Consider the following 20,527-nt stretch of genomic DNA (forward strand, 5'->3'; position numbering starts at 1 on the left):
TAAGTGAGTTTAAGTAATATGATTAGAACAATGTCTATATCTTGGTACAAAGAGGATGCCTTCATCTTTGAGGAATGTATAATTATTTTAGGATTAAATTAAATAAAATAAAGTTACTAATTTTCTCACTTGCACTCTACAAATGAAGGATCATATCTGCCTGCAGGTAAGTGGATATCACTTCAACAGAAGTGTAAATTCACTTTCATGGAAATCGCATGATGATATCTTATGACAGAATTTCACTCAAAAAAAGTATTTGAAATTAAAAGTTCTTTCTGAATGTCTCAAAATGCCCTGCCAGACTATTGCATGGTACCTCTGCATTGTCAATGGAAGGAGCCAATTCACAATGTTGGGAGGCAAAAGTTCATTTTGGTATCTTCTTTATCAAAAATTTTGATTTCTGACTTGATGGTTTCCCATGCATACCACAAGTGTATAATCATTAACACTCAATAATACTGTAGAATATTGGAGAACCAACACAAGTTACCTCCTACTCCTCCACTGTCATGACATTCAATAAGATACACTTACAAGCTAGTACTTTTGGGAAAACAAACAAACAAATAAATCTGTGTGGTTTGTAAGTACTAAGAAAATTAGGACTCAGACAGAAATCATTATCCAGGAAATGTGAAAAGAATAAAACAGTTGTCCTCAAACAAAAGAACACTTTACAAGATACTGAAACGAATGTCGTTAATTACTGTATGGGATGAGCATGGTAACAGAACAAATAAAACTGGGAATTGGACAATGACCCTGTTAATTCAAAAATGCTATACACAATTAGCAATACTGTTTATTCTCTAAAAGAATGTGATTACTTTCTGAGTGGAGGGAATTGAAGTTGAATTCCCATTATTTCTCAAAACGAGAAGCTGCAATAATTTTGTGGAAAAACACATGTACAGAACAGCAGTAGTTGTCAATTCTGTATCTTGCAAAATAATGAAAGAAAGACCCAAAAGAAAAGAATTACATTTCAGTTTAAGAGGTGGCATATTTTGCAACAGAGCCTCTACTAGACAAAGGTAGCCATAAAAACAGTAAGCCTCAGAATTCTGTGGGAGGAGTAACTAAGCCAACAGTAAAAATACAGCAACAAAAGTAAGAATTAAATATGCATGATAACCAGTTTGTGTAAGGTGTAATAAAGATGAAGGGCTTGTTTGTACTGGCAAATGTTGTCAAGGAAAAGTGTGTTTTGTTGCTGCACACAGCAACATGATTTTTGCCATGAAAAAAGGGTCATTTTCCTTGACAAAAAATTTCCAGCTCCACAGGGGACTTTTGTCTTTTCCCTTCCCTGTGTTGTTGACAAACATGCAGTGTAGACCAGGGGTTAGCATCCCCCAGTACTGGGGGCAAGAGTGGCATGCAATCTGATTTTCATCGGTATGCAAAGTGGGAGCTCAGCCCCACCCCACCTTCCCCCATGCAGCTGGCGGTCTGCTCAAAGCCATGTCACCTGTGGATTATGAAAAGACCAGCTAGTGCTGCCAACCCAACCACCACCTAAATGGTAAAGCTCTGCATCTTAATTTATGTATTAATGAACCTGTTGTAAGCAGGACTCTTACTGACTTTAAAAAGCATCGCCAGCGCTCAGACCGTATGTAGAGGTCAAAAGGTCAAATTTCAGCACTCTACCTCAGAACGGTTGCTGATCCCTGGTAATACCATAGATTGCTTTGCCGCCAATTCTGCCCTCCCTCAAATCGCCTATAATTCCCAATCAGATGCTCTGACCAGCCATTTAAACTCTGCTGTCCTTCAGCCAGGAGGACAGCTATCTGCCCCAGCCCCTTCTCTTCCCATGAAATTTAGATCCCCTTTCCTGCAGCATTAGCACTTGCACACCCCCTGCATGTGGGCTGGCTTACCATGCAGTGATCTCCTGGTGTCTTCCCAGGTGCCTGTGTTTGGCCATCACAACAAACACGCCTCATAAGAATCACCATACTGGGTCAGATGAAAGGTCCATCCAGCCCACTATCCTGTCTGCTGACAGTAGCCAATGCCAAGTGCCACAGAAGTAATGAACCAAACAGGTAACAATCTCTCTTCTGCCATCCATCTCCTGCCTCTGACAAACACAGGCTAGGGGCACCATTCCTTATTCATCCTGGCTAATAGCCATTAATGGACCTAACCTCCATGAATTTATCAAGCTCTTTTTAAACCCTGTTATAGTTCTAGCTTTCACAGCCTCCTTTGGCAAGAAGTTCCAAAGGTTGACTGTGTGCTGTGTGAAGAAGAATTTATTTGTTTTAAACCTGCTGCCTATGAATTTCACTGGCTCTTCTCTAGTTTTTATATTTTGGAGACAAGTCAATAATTTTCCTTGTTCACTTTCTGCACACCACTCATAATTTTATATACCACTGTCAGATCCCCCCTTAGTCCTAGTCTCATTAATCTCTCTTCATGTGGGACCAGTTCCAAACACCTAATCATTTTAGTTGCCCTTTTCCAAGCCTTTTCTAATGCCAATGTATCTTTTTTTGAGATGAAGTGACCACATCTACATGCAGTACAGTAATCCCTCAATTTACACAGAGGTTGCGTCCTGGGCAACCTCCACATGAATTGAGTTCCACGTAAATTGGGGAGGGGCTGGGGAGATTCCCTAGGTGGGGGGAGAGGGCAGCTGGAGAAAGGTGGGGCCAGCCACGCAACCTCCAGATTCTCCTAGCTGGGAGGCACACAGCTGCTTGTGCTTCAGTTTCTCTCCAGCTGTATTGAAGAAGTGGGCGTCCCATGGATTTATATAAAGTCAATAAGATACTCTCCATCTTATTCTCTATCCTTTTTTAATGATTCCTACCATCCAGTTTGACTTTTTGAATGCTGCTGCATACTGCGTGGATGTTTTCAGAGAACTGGCCACGATGACTCCGAGATCACTTTCCTGATCACATGTAGCTAAATTAGCCCCCATCATATTGTATGTATAGTTGGGGTTATTTTTTCCAATGTGCATTTCTTTACATTTGTCCACATTAAATTTCAGTTGAGATTTTGTTGACCAATTACTCAGTGTTGTGAGCTCCTTTTGAAATTCTTCACAGTCTGCTTCCGTCTTAGCTATCTTGAGCAATTTAGTATCATCTGCAAATGTTTTCACCTCACAGTTTACCCCTTTCTCCAGATCATTTATGAATAAGTGGAATAGGACTGGTCTTAGGACTGACCCTTGGGGAATGCTACTAGTTACCCCTCTCCATTCTAAAAATTTACCATTTATTCCTATCCTTTGTTTCCTGTCTTTTAACCAATTCTCAGTCCATGAACTGATCTTCACTCTTTTCCCATGACAACTTAATTCACATAAGAGCTTTTGCTGAGGTACCTAGTCAAAGGCTTTCTGGAAATCTAAGTTCACCATATCTACTGGATCCGCTTTGTCCACGTGTCTGTTGCCCCTTTCAGAAGAACTCTGATAGATTAGTAAGACATGATTTCCCTACAGAGAAACCATGTTGACTTTTGCCTAACAAATTATGTTATTCTATGTGTCTGAGAATTTTATTATTTACTACGGTTTCAACTGATTTGCCCAGTACCGATATTAGACTGGCTGGTCTGTAATTTCTGGGATCACCTCTAGAGCCCTTTTTAAATAGTGGTGTTATGTTAACTATCTTCCAGTCATTGAGTACAGAAGCTGATTTAACGGAGAGGTTACTAACCACAGTTAATGATTCTGCAATTCACATTTGAGTTCTTTCAGAGCTCTTGGGTGAATACTATCTGGTCCTGGTGACTTGTTCCTGTTAAACCTTTATCAGTTACATCCAAAACCTCCTCCGATGACACCTCAATCATGGACAATCCCTCAAATTTCTTATCTACAAAGGAGGGCTCATGTTTGGGAGTCTCCCATGAAGACTGAAACAAAGAATTCATTTAGTTTCTCTGCAATGACTTTATCATCTTTGAGTGAACCTTTTGTGTATCAATTATCTGAGGGACCCACTGAGTGTTTAGCAGGCTTCCTGTACTTAAAAAAACCATTTTGTTTTTGCTTTTTGATTTTTTGTCTAGCTGTTCCTCAAACTTATTTTTGGATTTTCTTATTACATTTTTACATTTAATTTGGCAGTGTTTACGCAGCACCTTTCTATTTTCCTCATTCAGATTTGACTTCCACTTTTTTAAAAGATGACTTTTTATCTCTCATTGCTTATTTTATATGGTTGCTAAGCCAAGGTGGCTCTTTTTTGGGTCTCTTACTCTGTTTTTTTTTTAATTTGGGATATACATTTAAGTTGGGCCTCTATTATGGTGTCTTTGAAAAATTTCCATGCAGCTTGCAGGGATTTTACTTTAGTCACTCTACCTTTAATTCCTGTTTAACTGACCTCCTCATTTTTGCACAGTTCCCCTTTCTCAAATTATATCGCACAGTGTTGGACTGCTGAAATATTATTTGCACCGTAGGAATGTTAAATGTTGTTATATTATGGTTGCTATTTCCAAGCAGTCACGTTACAGTTACCTATTGGACCAGATCCTGCACTCCCCTCAGAAGTAATCAAGAATTACCTCTAGCCTTGTGTGTTCCTGTACGAGCTGCTCCAAGAAGCAGTCATTTCAGGTACTGAGAAATTTTATCTCTGCATCTCGTCCTGAGCTGATATGTGCCTAGTCAATATGGGGATAATTGAAATCCCCTATTATTCAGTTTTTTTGTTTTGATTGCCTCTCTAATCTCCCTTAGAATTTCATAGTCACTATCATGGTACTGATCAGGTGGTCGATAATATATCCCTACTGCTACATTCTTATTTGAACATGGAATTTCAATTCACAGAGATTCAATGGAACATTTTCATTCATTGAAGATTTTTACTTCATATGATTTTACATTTTCTTTCACATACAGTGCTACTCCCCGACTTGCACAACCTGTTCAGTCCTCCCAATATATTTTGTTCCTGGTATGATTGTGTCCCACTGATTATCCTCATTCCACCAAGTTTCTGTGATGCCTATTATGTCAATATCCTCCACTAATACAAGGCACTCTAGTTCACCCATCTTATTATTTAGACTTCTGGCATTTATGTATAAGCACTTTAAAAACTTGTCACTGTTTATTCATCTGTCCTTTCATGATACATTAGATTCCTTTTCATGTGATTGTTTCTTTTCCGATTTGGCCCATACTTTATCCTCTTCCATCCACTCCTCCCGATGAAAACCAAGAAAATCCCTAGCAGCAGACTCTCCTCTAAGAGAAGTCTCTGTCTGATCCATGTGCTCCTCTGCACCAATTGGCTTTCCCCCATCTCTTAGTTTAAAAACTGCTCTACACGCTTTTCAACGGTAAGTGCCAGCAGTATGATTCCACTTTGGCTAAGTGGAGTCCATCTTTCCTGTATAGGCTTCCCCATCACAAAAGTTTCCCTAGTTCCTGATAAATCTATGCACCTCCTCCCTATATCATTGTCTCATCTCTGCATTGAGACTGAATTCTTGTCTGCCTTCCATGCCTGCACATGGAACTGGAAGCATTTCTGAGAATGTCACTATAGAGGTCCTGAATTTCAGTCTCTTTCCTAGCAACCTAAATTTGGCCTCCAGGACATCTCTCCTACCCTTGTTTATGTCATTGGTACCTACAGTACTGCAGCCACCAGTTCCTTCCCAGCACTACACGTAAATCTATCTAGATCCTTCAAGAGATCTTCAACCTTCACACCAGGGAGGCCAGTCACCGTATGGTTTTCCCGAACATTGTAAAACCAGCTATGTTTCTAATGATCTAATCTCCCATTACTAACCCCTGCCTTTTCTTATTGACTGGAGTTCTCTCCCCTGAAGAGGTATCCTCAGTGCGAGAGAATACCACATCATCATCTGGAAGGCGGGTGCCAACTATGGGATGGTTTCCCTCTGCTTCTGTTTACTGTTCTTCCTTGAGCCTTTCATCCTCCTTAACAGTGCAGGGCTGTCTGATTGGAGGTGGGACAATTCTACAGTATTCTGGAAAGCCTCATCAACATGCCTCTGCCTCCCTGAGCTCCTGCAGTTCAGCCACCGTGGCCTCCAAAGCCTACACTTGGTCTCTAAGGGCCAGGAGCTCCTTCAACAAAATGCACACATACGTCACCTGACCATGGTGTAGGTAATCATACACTTTACATCAGATGAAATAAACAAGATAGCCCCATCTCTGCTGCTGTGCTTCTGCCTGCATTTTTCATATATATTTAGATTACATGTAGAGTTATTATTTAAATGTGGTAATTTGGGATGTAGTTGAGTATAAAAGTTTTAAAGAATGTTAGAAGTAACTAGTGCCTTCTCAACTACTCCCTGTCTGCAGTCGCCCCATTTGCAAGCTTCCCTGGTTGCTAACTAGCAGGCTTTATAAAGTTCTGGCCTTTCTGAGTGGTAGCCCTACCCCCTGGCTACAGCTTGGCCAATGAGCAGAGAATTCTAGATTTCAAAATCCTAACTGCCAGCCTCAGCACACGGTCTTACAAACAAACAAACAAACAAACACGGATTGCCCTCTTCACAGTCTTAGATTGTTGTGGAGCTGTTGCACCTGACAAAAGTATGGGGAGAGAAGTTTGTCCAGTTCCAGCTGCGAGTGAGCCATAGGAACTGGAACCCATATGAGCACATTTTTTGATGCTTGTTTGAAAAGGGTATGAGCAGGGAATACTGCAGTGCAGAGTAAATATTAAAGAACTGATAAACATATCTGAAGCCCTGGTGTTGATGGGAGAGCAAAAGATGAGGACACACTTGACAGAGTGAGCAAGTGTAAACATGCTTTGGTGGGTTATTTATTTAGTTATTTAATTTTGGGCAACTTCTGCAAGTCAACATCAGTTTCCTCATCAAAACTCAGCAGTTTAGCATACCCTAAGGAAAGCTAACAGAAGGTCAGATTAGTATTGATTGGTGCTGAACAATTCTATCACATTGTGGGTCATGTCTACCCAGCCAAGTGTTGCACAAGAAAATTTTTCAAGCACTGAGCAGTGCAATCTTTCCTTACCTGAGTAGTCCTATGGAATAAGCAAATGGTTACCAGATAATATAAAGGATGCATATACAAGCCCATGGGTAGAAACTGAATTTGACTGATCAGACAATAAATCTCAGTAACAAAACCTACATACAGACCAAAAACCTAAAATACTGAATTTAGCTAGATTTTTCTAGAGGAATATTTCTCAAACTGTGGGTCACAGCCCTACTTTAATGGGGTTGTCTGGGTTGGTATTGGACATGCTAGGTTCCAGTATTGAAGTAAAAGTCTGAGCCCTTCTGCCAGGTGCCGAAACCAAAGCTCAAGGACTTCAGCACTGGGCAGCAGGGCTAATGTAATGTGTGCACCCCCCCCGCACCTCAGGTCAGTCAGCGTTTGGACTTTGACCCTTGCAGGGCTCAGGCACTTTTAGTTGCCCTTTCTGGGGTCACGTGAGAAGGTACTGTGAGAAGGGAGATGTAGCGAAATTAAATTTGACAGACTGTCCTGGAGATTCCAGAAAGAGTTTCAAAAACAAACAAGCAAACAAACAAACTGCATGTGACATATTGCTGTTTTACTGCATTAGGATTTTGTAAAAATCACCAGGATCAGTAATTGATCTTGTGTCACATGATTACAATTAGTTTGCCTTCTACAGTAACCTGAATTTACAATTCTCTAGATCGATTCAATTATGACTGGAAAAAATGGATTTTATTCATTTGTTCATCTTACTTCTACTTCTGATAGAATGATAAATGGGAAAATAAGACAAATCTGGTGAACTAAAGAAATAATGCTAACTGGCAGAACTTCCCACTGAAATATAGTGGCTTCCTGCTCAAACAACAATTATGCAATTTAAAACTTCCACAATGAAGCCAAAAGCTCAGGGTTTTTTTAAAACCAAGTTGACGTTCATACTAAGCATTTCCCAGAGAGCCATAGCACTTACAAAGAAACTGAGGCAAGTTTCAAGTCAGAGTGGCTAGCAGGAAATCATAATTTTAAATTCAGTGATTGTAATAGAGAATCTTGTGAAATTGAGTGGTTTTGACACAAAATCAGGGCAACTATAACTATTCAGACAGAGCTTTTTTATGGCTCCTTTTCCCTTGAAATTTTGGGTTTTATTCAGTCTTGAAACAAGCAGGGTGCCAGTACATACACGTAAGTGCAAAATGAATGAGAACAGACGAAAAAAAAATCACCTGACATCCTGTTAACTAAAACCCTTGGCTGTTTCTACACAGGCATGGTAATACACGGCCCGAAATACGCTAATGAGGTGCAGCGCAAATTTCCTGCGCCTCATTAGCATGTGGTCACTTGATTTGGAGTCCGGAAGACTGTTCTCCCAGACTGCAAAACACTGTGTAGAAGCGTGGCCCCCCGGGGGTCTTCCAAAAGGAAGTCCTTCTTCTGGAGGCCCCTTCTTCCCAAAATAGGAAGAAGGGGCCTCCGGAAGAAGGACTTCCTTCTGGAAGCTCCCCGGGGCCGTGCTTCTACACAGCTTTTTGGAGTTCGGAAGAATGGTCTTCCGGACTCCAAATCACGTGATATTATGCTAATAAGGCATGGGGAATTTGCATCCTCACCTCATTAGCATATTTCAGGCCACTTATTACCATGCCACTTTCAGAGGATAGTAAACAAGAAGCTGGTGTGAGTTTAAAGCAGAGGTGGGCAAGATATAGCCTGGGGGTCCAGATCCGGCCCACTGACCTCTTTCACTTGGTCTGCAGCCAGCCCTACAGATATGGAGAGAGAGGGGAGAGCTTTGGATGCTGCCCCAAGAAATTCTTTCATCTTCTATTGGTTGGTAACTGGCGACTGGGAGCTGAGACATTTTACTGGAAGTGCAGCAGAGCAGAAAGCCCCACAGAACAGCCTGTTTGATAATCGCCTCCCATCCAGAACTTGCTTCTGGCACTGCATTCCAACTCCCACCCTGACCATGTATCCACACCTACACCTCTCCCCCAGACCAGAAACCCTCTGCACCCTTCTCCCTAGGTTACATGTCCCTTTGAAACCCTGCACCCAATCTTACATCTCTTGCCAGGTTTAGAATCCTCTCCTGCCCCATTCTGGATCATTCCCCAGACACTTCACCAAACTGCCTCTCAGACCCCAAACCCTATCCTATGCCCCAGTCCCCTACCCTGAACTCCCTTCTCCACCCAATCTCCATCCCAGACCCTGTACCTCATCCACAGAAAATTGTGTCTCTTAACCATTGACCAGAATCGTGGAGTGACCCTGCACCCATCAAAAATTATTGCCCACCCCCGTTCTAAATGATGTGTATTTCTGTGTAACATACATGTCAGAGAGATTATTTGCAGATACCTATTATGGATAATGCACTGTATTTGTTTGACTTTGCTCATAAATTTTTCAAGATATCCATTAAAGCAAGCTGGAGGACAATACATATAATCTTGTTTATGTAGATATTAATTCATTTGCTTACATACTCCAAGTTTAATATGATATTGGACTAACGGCATTTGGCGAGTCTCCAGAGATGACCCAGCTTCTAGGAGGAGGGATAATGATATGTGTGAGTGAAATTTAAATGAGACCCATGCCAGGACAAGTTTTACATTTTAATTACATTGAAATATGAGCTATAAGCATCACATAGTCTTCCACTTTCACAAATAGGTATTAAAATTAAAACATGTAGCAAAGCTTGTCATAGTAATGCATTTTCCCCTTCTTTTGCCCTACCTCCAAAAAACTCTAGAGCTATTAAGTTTAAGAACAGAAGAGGTAGAGTATGAGGAAAAGCTGAGCATCTGTATTATAAGTGACTACCTTGAATCATAGAATCATAGAATGCTAGGACTGGAAGGAACCTTGAGAGGTCATCAAGTCCAGCACACTGCCCTCATGGCAGGACCAAGTACTATCTAGACCACCCCAATAGACATTTATGTAACCTGTTCTTAACCTGAGTTGTACAAGATGTCAGTAAACTTCGGAGAAATTCTTTTCAATTTAATAAACTACTCTAAACAGAGCAAAGTATTTAATCTAAATCACTGGCCAATTACAGAGGATATGTGCACCAATAGGCACCCTACCCTTGCCTTTGTTCTACTCATGTTACAATTCTACTACTTCCATGCATGCAGCTGCACAGGGGGAACCTGTGGACATATAGTGCAAAGTCAATGACCCTATTTGCGTTTGCAGAGTTGAAATCTACTACTGTCATTTACATACTACATTTACATTTTGTAAAATCTGCTTGATTAATTATAAATAATTTCCAGCATAGTGTGCGGCATAAAAATAAACTGAACTGACACACAAGCTTCAATTTTCTGTCTTTGCTCTACTTTTTATCAGTTGCTAAGGTGGTTATACAATTGGCCGGAGTTTCATTTTAATCCTAATGTAAAAGGACTTTTTGTTCAGCTGCTGAGGCATGAAGAAATACCCAGTGACATCAAAACACAAAAATGTATACATAAGGAAATCAATAAAATGACTGCCTCTGTTTTGCATTAGGAAGAGTATTTCCAGCAGATCTAGAGAAGTTAGTATTCCCCTCTATTCATCACCGGTGAGGCCAGATCTGGAGTATTGTGTCCAGTTCTAGGCCTCCAGAATAGAAAAAATGCAGGTGAATTGGAGACGGTCGAGCAGAGGGCAACCAAAATGATGAAGAGGGGGGATTGTTTTTTCAGCTATTTTGTTTCCTAATGTGGGCACTTAAGTTGAAATTGTGGATACGTCATTTTAAACTTGATTCTGTTTTAAAAGGTCTGGGTGATAAAGTTGTCAAGAATGTGGCATTTGTCACATCCCTCTTACATAGCGTTCAGATTTGGAGCCCTCACTTAAAAAGATGTTGAAAAATGTTCATATAAGAATTACCAGTATGAATCCAGGTTTAGATGGCTTAACATACAGTTAGGTTAAGAAGCACAGTCTGCTTTGTTTTTCAAAGTGAAGTCTAAGAGATAAGTCTATCAGTGTTTGTAAGTATCATAGTGATGAACAGATTCTCCAACTCTTGAAGTTTTAAGACAACACTGGATAACTTTTAAAAAATTTATGCTATAGCTATAAGAATGTAGTAATGAGAGGCTTGGTGTAAGGCTAAAGGCCAAGGACAACAGTCAATTCTTTGTTAACATACAGCAAAGTTAAAGGCCTCAAGCGTGAACAACGGGGGGTTAAAGCAAAAACAGTGCTAAGTAGATTCTGCCCACAGGAATGCAGCAAGAGACAGAGCTGATAAGTCACAGGGCATAAAAGCACCCAGAGCTAGGCCCTTAGAGATACACATAAACACATCCTGCTTAGCACTATGCACTCCCTAAACCCTCCCCATAGATAACAGCTTATCACCAGGTACATTCTGACCCCAGTTCAAGAACAGGTCATAATTATAGCATGATAGATAGTGTTGTTTTGATGGTACCACCACTATCCCCCAAGTTAATGGGTAGATCTAATTACACCAAGGGGTGTCAATGTATTACAATCAGGGGGTTGTACCTGGATACGTAACTTGTTCATACCTGTGTATAAAAGTGTGTGTAACAGGGACTGTGTTGAGCAACCTAGGGGATGATGGAGGCCCCTTGCCATCAACTGAGTTGTGTCCATTGTCACGGTGTATGCAAGTACCAATGTAAAACATTGAGTCATATTGGAGACTCATGAGGGTGTTGGAGACCATACGTCAACAAAAAACCTGGCACCAGTGCCTTCGTACCTCGCTTGATTTGTGGTTCTTGGGGGCTCTCCGAGGTCTGCAGTGTTGGCTAACCGTGGAGTCTACACTGCTGTCCAAAGAGAGCACACGCATGTGGCCAAAGTGATGAACATCAAAGGGAGCAGATTGGAAGTCCAAGCACTGTTCTGGTAGAGATGCCCGACTACAAAGAGAAGTTATGGACTTGATGCAGAAATTACCATCCAAGTTCCTTGGGGAGGGTTATTCACATGTACCCACACTGGAGAGCCCCACTTACATAATGAATTGCACAGGTCAGATTCATCTGTGACTCATACTCCACACATCCCCTATTGGTGCATCATAAGAAGGGAAAACAAAATCATATATAATTTAGCTTTGTGTCTTCTTTCTAAACCAAGAGTGCTGTAGAATTCTTAATTAAATGTTGATACATTTCACACCTCTCACTTGTTGTTGTTTTTGTTGTTTTTACAGAAACAAATTCATGGTGTTAAGACGGAATCAAGTTGTCAGTCTATTTTATAACTCTTCAGTAGGCTAATTCACCAGCTTGACTCCAGTTCCTCTTGCTACTGTTTGCCTGTAGCTAAATGTGACAATATAAGATTCTGTGTGAGGTATGAACTTGTGTTTAATGAAATGGAGGAAATGTCTCAAAGGCAAATGTTCTTCTTTTAGTTCTCAGAATATGAAAGACAAAAATAGCTATGGACAATGATTTATTGGTGGAGAAAAACATAGAGGAATCTCTGCCTGTACATTAAGTTGTATATTCTCCACTATCTCAGTCTAGCCAAGAGGAACAAGTAATTATGGAGCAGTAAAAGAAAGCAAGGAATATAGAGTGACCACACTCCGTAAAGTTAAAACATTGTCACCCAGTGGCCCCTGTGATAGAAAAACTGTAAACCAAAGCTCTTTGCATGAAAAGATTAGCTTCTCCACATGGGATCCTGTCATATGATCAAATTCAATACAAAACATTCTTGCCATAACTCTGAACTTTAATCATAATTAAACCATGATATTGAAATATTCCTGCTTATTACTGGAATTATATTAGGATTTAATTCCCCTGACATAATTTTACTAAACAACTGTAGCAATTGGTTTATTAAAATGCCAGGGTTCGTGGCTTATCAGTCACAGTGATCCAAATATTTTTTAATATACTGGAAATAAAAGGCCTTGTAAAGATGCAATAATAACAGACTTGGGTTATTTTAGACATCGCTTCCAAGAATAAGGACTTGCTTCCAAATATGTATTTTAATGTTGAATACCCTGAGGCATTTAAACCATTTTCTTCATTTTATGTTTAGAAGTGAAACCTTTAAAATGCAAAGAGTTTATTATAGTTTTTCACCCTACCCAGTCTTCCTTACATGAAGAGATAATCTTAGGTTATGTAACATTTATATTGTTTATAAATTACAAGTAGAAATTAGGGAAACATACAAAAACTATATATATTTCTTCTGTCTGCTTCTTTCTTAATTCCATACAAGTGGAATTATTACACACACTCATCTGATATGTATAATAGGCTTTCTCCCCAGAGCAGTTCCCACTCTCAGTTAAATATATGCTATTTCTCTTTATCTCTTTGAGAGAGAATGAATCACATCCACAGCTTGCAGCTAGCAAAATGTAATTTCATCAAGCAAATTCATGAGAGTACACATTTCACCTACTTTACACTAGGAGGCACATTTTTCCTACATACAATTCTATCAGACTGTTAGCTATACTGAATGTAACCACAGTTGGGTCAACATTTCCAGTTTAAATGTTAGAGCTGAGCAGCCTTTACTAACAGAGCAGTGAAAGAAGGATTTTTAAATAATGGTGATGAAAATCAAAACTGTACTAGCAAGAAAACAACATTGTGCAACTCTATGCTGAATGATAGAATAAATATACGAGATTAAAATGCATCAAATTCTACTCTTAACAGCATTAAGTCATTAACCCAGATGTTTATGTTACCAAAAAAATTGTAATAAACACATTAAAAAGACACAAACAAAGAGAAGAAATTGTTTAAAGTCATGCTGGTAATATGCAACTTCTACTAGATTTTATAGCAATGTGGTGTTTTGCAAGTTCAAACCTAACATTCTGACAGATTAGATATGGCAACAAGAGGAACCTTTTAATAGTGGGGAAGAGTAGGAAATGAAATATGCAGTCCTTATTTTTTTTAAATAGACTTGCTTTAGAAACATGCATCTCGGGTCATAAAGCCATGCACCAAAAATCAAAATGTGGATGAATCATTTTTAAATATCTTCTCTTCAAATTCTTTTCAAAACTCTGCTTCTCCTCCTATGACACATTACCATTTCTTTTTTAATTTCATTATATTTTGCTATTTTTATGGCAACCACAAATCCTTGTTCCCTTTCAGTCTTCTACATACTTAACGACCCTACCAAATTCACCGTCCATTTTGGTCAAATTCATAGACAAAAGTTTTTAAAATTGAAGAATTTCATGATTTCAGCTGTTTAAATCTGTGTTGTACAGTGTTGTACTTGTCGGAGTCCAGACCCAAAAGGAGTTGCATGGTCATTGTAGGGTGGTGTTGTGGTACTGTAAACCTTACTTCTGAGCTAATGGCATCAGAGCTGGACAGCTGCTGGGCCAGATCCCAACTCTGATGGTAGAGCCCCCAGTAGCAGCAGCAGCAGCACCACAGAAGTAAGGATAGCATAGTGTTGTATGGTCACCCTTACTTCTGAACTGCTGCTGGAAGAGCTAGGCCCTCCCTCAGCATCTGTCATTCTCTGGCCATTTATTTCCAAAGGCAGCAGCACAGTAGTAAAGATAGTATGGTATAGTATTGTCACCCTTCTTTCTGCTCTGCATGGCATTGCACTACCTTCAGACCTGGGTACTTGGCCAACACCTCCCACTCTCTCTGACCACACAGCTCTGAAGTGCAGAAATAATGGTGACAATACCAAGCTGGGAGGGGTTGCAACTTCTTTGGAGGATAGGGTCATAATTCAAAAGGATCTGGATAAACTGGAGAAATGGGCTGAGGTAAACAGGATGAAGTTTAATAAGGACAAATGCAAAGTGCTCCACTTAGGAAGGAACAATCAGTGTCACACATACAGAATGGGAAAGGACTGCCTAGGAATGAGTACAGCAGAAAGGGATCTGGGGGTTATAGTGGACCACAAGCTAAATATGAGTCAACAGTGTGATGCTGTTGCAAAAAAAGCAAACATGATTCTAGGATGCATTAACAGGTGTGTTGTGAGCAAGGCACGAGAAGTCATTCTCCCGCTCTACTCTGCGCTGGTTAGGCCTCAGCTGGAGTATTGTGTCCAGTTCTGGACACCGCAGTTCAGGAAGGATGTGGAGAAATTGGAGAGGGTCCAGAAGAGAGCAATGAGAATGATCAGAGGTCTAGAGGACATGACCTATGAAGAAAGGCTGAAAGAATTGGGCTTGTTTAGTTTGGAAAACAGAAGATTGAGGGGGGACATGATAGCAGTTTTCAGGTATCTAAAAGGGAGTCATAAGGCAGAGGGAGGGAACTTGTTCTTCCTTGCCTCTGACGATAGAACAAGAGGCAATGGACTTAAATTGCAGCAGGGGAGGTTCAGGTTGGACGTTAGGAAAAAGTTCCTAACTGTCAGGGTGATCAAACACTGGAACGAATTGCCAAGGGAGGTGGTAGAATCTCCATCACTGGAGATATTTAAGAAGAGGTTAGATAGATGGCTTTCAGGGATGGTCTAGAAAGTGCTTGGTCCTGCCATGAGGGCGGGGGGTTGGACTCGATGTCCTCTCGAGGTCCCTTCCAGTCCTACTCTTCAATGATTCTATGATTCTATAATACTTCACTTAAGGTTGAAAACTCCCTTTTAGGTCAGGAGGCCCAATCTGAGAAATGTTGGTCTCCCCAGTGAAACCTGAATAGTATAAGGTTAAAGCAGGAAAACAAAAAGATTTAATCGTCCATGATGTGTTTGTCATGGTAGTGAATTTGGTAGGATGCTACACATAATACACATAATTGTATTGTGTTTCAAGATTGTTGCAAACAATTGATATATTTTATGCTGATTTCAATTTGTCCCAGTCCATGCTGGTCACTATGGTGTTGTCAACATGGTGCCATTTTACACCCCATTGTGGGGAATCTTCAGTGTGCTGATCACACACCATTTGTCAGGGTTAGCAGCTGGTGGGCCACTAGATTTTTTTTTTTTTACCTGAGCAGGCTGCTCAATGGTCCCAATGGCTATGGCTCACCATTCCCAAAGGGAGCTACGGGAAATGGTAATCTAGCCCACACCACACCATTGGCTGGGAATGGCAAAACCGAGCCACTGTAAGCTGCAAGGCTCTGTGCCAGTGGACACTCAGGTAAACAAACTTTCTGGCAGTCAGCCAGCAGCTATCCCTGATGAACCATGAGCGGCCTGAGGGCTGGAGTTCCCCACTCATTTTGTACAGTTGCCCATAACTGTGTTTAAAAATGGCAACATTTTCTAATTAACATTGTATGTGAAATTAAGTCATCTCAGTCATGACTCTTGAACACTGAGACGTTCAGTAATTAATTTGAATTAGTTGTTGCTACTAATGTACTAATGCCACAGAGCTTGTGCAAATGTCTGGAAGGATGCAGTTTTTTTCAGTCCACGCAGAATATTGCACACGGGGAGAATAGTTATGATAAAATAGGCCAACCTGGGGATATAATGGTGCCTCAAATGAAAAGTGAACTTTATAGTTGTTTTTAATTATCAGTTAATACTGATCATAGACATCTGAGATGGCAAAGGTCTACAGGATGAAAGCTTCAGATATAAGATACATGTTCTTCACAGCTCTATGAAGTTGCTGGAAGAAAATGGATTGTTTCCCTCTTAAACAGTCCTTTGGCTCCTGGTAGTAGAGGTAAAGGAAGGAAGAAAGTTTACCTATATGATGAGTGAAGGAACAGAAAATAGCTGAATCAGTTGGAAGGTGGAAAGGGACAATATCCTTCTTGCTGACTGGCAAAGAGGGGTATGCAGTCACAGAAAAGCTCACTTTTGCCTAGACTGGGCTGGCAGCACCCACCCTCAGCCCCACAGAAACTAAAAAATAATCAGGACCCTTTATGATCAGCTGCAGGAATCTAACAAGGTGTCCTTTTCCCCTGCAGGACTGGGGAGTTAAGGAATATTTCCTTATTGTCAAACCAGCCAAGGCAGCATGGGATTTTTTTACTTCTTCCCCATTATGGGTCTGGGACCAGTGGGGTGGGGCAGAGGGATTAAGTTATTATGTCATAATTTAGTATATAAAATTTATGACAGATGTCCAGTATGGATATGCAGAATGGAAGGGATACTGTCAGAGGAGAAAATGGCTTGAAAAGAGAGATAAAGGGAAGCACACCCCCTCCTTTTCTAGTTCCCTTAAGGAATAGACAGCTGGGTCTCAGCAATCTGATGGCTGGAAGCAGGCTGGGGATTATGTAGAAATGATTAAAGAAAATACAATGCCCTGCAGTTTACAATTTGTTGTTGGTTACTCCCAGCTATTTTAAGTGAATACAACTGCAAACTAATCAAGTAGATACTTTGCTTCCTGATTTTCTTTTGAGATGGCTGGACAATGGAGACAAGCTAAGTGTCCTAAACTAATGTTAATGTAAGCAGATAGTTAAAGTTATTTTGGAGCATAAGCAGTGCAGGTACTTCATAGGAAAGGTGACCAACTAAATCGCTTGGAAAAGAACTTAAGAAGAGGTGTCTGTTAATGGAACAAATGGTGGAGGGTGGTTGGGATGCCAGTGATGGTATGGCAGGGAACCATTCTTATAGCCCACCTTATGTCTGGAATGAGGTTGCGTGGACGGTGAGGTCTCAGCAATGGATTCACTGGAGGAAGAGGGAATGAAAAAAGGGATGGGGGCTGGCAAAAGCCACCCAGGTCATGACAGAATAAACAGGGGGTTACCTGCACTGTACACTGTTATCTCTCAGGTTGTCCCAGACATCTAATAATAAAGATGTGGCCTGATTAAACCCATGTCAGTGTCTTCTGTTCTACTTTCTGTATGGGCAGACGATGATCTACTACGTGAAAAATTCCCTGTTATGTTTTGCAACTGTTGCAAAGAAACAAAGGAGTTACAATTTCACGAGCCAAAAGAAAAGGGCATGCACAGTCTCAGAAAATTCTCCTGTCTTATCCTAAAGACAGTAACGTCTCCTGGTGGGAGAGGCTGAAAGGATGAGAGATTGCAACTGGTAGTTCTTTTAGCTAGACATTGTCACCATATTTACTAAGTGGAGCCGACAGGAGACGCAGGACAAATAGAAATCACTCATTCACTCAATCAATCAGAACTTTAATTATCAGAGAGGTAGCCAGGTTAGTCTATTGTTAGTCAAAAACAATAAGAAGTCCTGTGGCACCTTATAGACTAACAGATATTTTGGAGCATAAGCTTTTGTGGGCAAAGACCCACTTTGTCAGATGCATGAGATGTGAATGAGATATATTTACTTACACCTCTCTAGCTGCGTCTACACGTGCACGCTACTTCGAAGTAGCGGCACCAACTTCGAAATAGCGCCCGTCGCGTCTACACGCGTCGGGCGCTATTTCGAAGTTAACTTCGACTTTAGGCGGCGAGACGTCGAAGTCGCTAACCTCACGAGGAGATAGGAATAGCGCCCTACTTCGACGTTCAACGTCGAAGTAGGGACCGTGTAGACGATCCGCGTCCCGCAACGTCGAAATTGCCGGGTCCTCCATGGCGGCCATCAGCTGGGGGGTTGAGAGATGCTCTCTCTCCAGCCCCTGCGGGGCTTTATGGTCACCGTGGGCAGCAGCCCTTAGCCCAGGGCTTCTGGCTGCTTCTGCGGCAGCTGGGGATCTATGCTGCAGGCACAGGGTCTGCAACCAGTTGTCGGCTCTGTGTATCTTGTGCTGTTTAGTGCAACTGTGTCTGGGAGGGGCCCTTTAAGGGAGCGGCTTGCTGTTGAGTCCACCCTGTGACCCTGTCTGCAGCTGTGCCTGGCATCCCTATTTCGATGTGTGCTACTTTGACGTGTAGACGTTCCCTCGCTGCGCATATTTCGATGTTGGGCTGAGCAACGTCGAAGTTGAACATCGACGTTGCCGGCCCTGGAGGACGTGTAGACGTTATTCATCGAAATAGACTATTTCGATGTCGCAACATCGAAATAAGCTATTTCGATGTTGGCTGCACGTGTAGACGTAGCCTCTGAGATATATTTACATACACATGGTATCATTTACTGTTATGACTATGCAAGAGAAAGCACAATGCAGAATGAGGCTTCTTATTAAAGAAATATGGAATGTTGAATGTTGAAATAATTTTGTTTAAATAATAATATGTATGAATAACAGGCTCTCAAAAATAAAACAAACAAACTTGTAATTATAATTTCACAGTTTTGTTATTGAAAGACTGTATTACATATATAACTCCTTCAGACTAACTAAAACATTAAATTTTTAAGTTTCTTGTTAAAAAAAAAAGAGAGAGAAAAAACCCTCCTATTTCTCACTTCCTTGTAACCATCCCTGCAGGAGCCAGCCCTACCAAGTAGTCAGTCACATGGTAGCCAGCCCTGTCCAGGTAATTGACCCCCTGGTAGGCAGCCCCAGCCAGGTAACTGGCACTATGGCCGCTGGGGAAGAGGCCATGGCATACTGGTTAACACAATGTGCTGGTTATCCAGCTCCTGGGTATCTTCTGTAAAGTGAATATAAACATAAATATTCACCATTCTGGTTTGGAAAAATTTCACACCCTCTCTTTATGCACTTTTTTCTGGGGCAAACCCTGGGTGTGGTGAATGAGAAAGGAACGTTGTACTCCCCAAAAGTCTGAATTGAGCCATTAGTTTTTCTTTTGAACACATACATAACTGATTAGGAGAATTACAAGGAAATCACAAAACTTCTCTGTATTTCAAGGATCGAACCCAATATGTATGTTTCATTAATCTAACAAAATGGATTCTCACTAGGGATCTCTTCCCCACCCACCTCCATAATTGTGCCTGTCATCTGAAAGCATTCACAATGCTTTTAAGCCATACACACTACAGCAGGAAACAATTCAACAAGCACTGAAATCAAACTAGCTCTAGGGTTGAATGCACGAACTCTTTAAGATTACACAGCAATAATACACTGCAGATTAAGACAGGAAGTGTCAACGATTACCATATCTAATTGGCACTACAGCAGTAATTTAAGTAGGCAGAATGTAATTACTCACTTTGTAATTTTGCCCTAACACTGAGTAGAACTTCAGCTCAGATAAAGATATTGTGGGATCTTTCAGGCCCATGCACAGTCACAAACTCTGTTTCCCATCTCGTTATAAGAGCCATCTCCAGCAAAACAGTGACCACTTCATTGGTTTTTTGGGCAATAATTCAGTAAGGACTCAAAACGGTTAAGAGTGATATCTACCTAATCATCAGCGCCATTTCCTCATGCCTGGAGGTTTTCTGGGTTTCCTGCATAAATAAATTATTAAGCCCTGCTTAGCTTGTAAGCTCTGATGAGATATATAACACACTATTTAAATGCATATTTTAATTGAGTCTGCTAACATAATTAATATAGGAAGCTATATTCCCATGCCTCACTAACCTTCAATACAGCTTGACCATTGGTTTCTCATAGATATACCAGGAATTTCATATTCCCAAAGGCTAAATTGTGTATGCTCACATCAGTTACACACATCACAAAAACAGATAGGTTCATATGAGCTTTAAACACATCTGCTGGTT

General features: G+C 40.8%; 1 protein-coding gene across 4 annotated transcripts in view; it reads right to left on the reverse strand.

The window, feature by feature from the left end:
- PCDH9 (protocadherin 9) overlaps nt 1-20,527 on the reverse strand; it is a 1,024,529-nt gene that overhangs the window by 340,718 nt on the left and 663,284 nt on the right. The window contains exon 5 of one of the 4 annotated variants that reach the window (XM_074982859.1): nt 20,202-20,248. The exons of the other annotated variants lie outside the window; for them this stretch is intronic. Coding sequence (XP_074838960.1) covers nt 20,223-20,248 — 26 coding nt within the window. The 3' untranslated portion in view covers nt 20,202-20,222. The remainder of the gene's footprint in view (nt 1-20,201; nt 20,249-20,527) is intronic. 4 annotated transcript variants of the gene reach the window in all.

Source organism: Carettochelys insculpta, chromosome 1 (assembly GCF_033958435.1).
Source record: "Carettochelys insculpta isolate YL-2023 chromosome 1, ASM3395843v1, whole genome shotgun sequence".
Classification (NCBI taxonomy): domain Eukaryota; kingdom Metazoa; phylum Chordata; order Testudines; family Carettochelyidae; genus Carettochelys; species Carettochelys insculpta.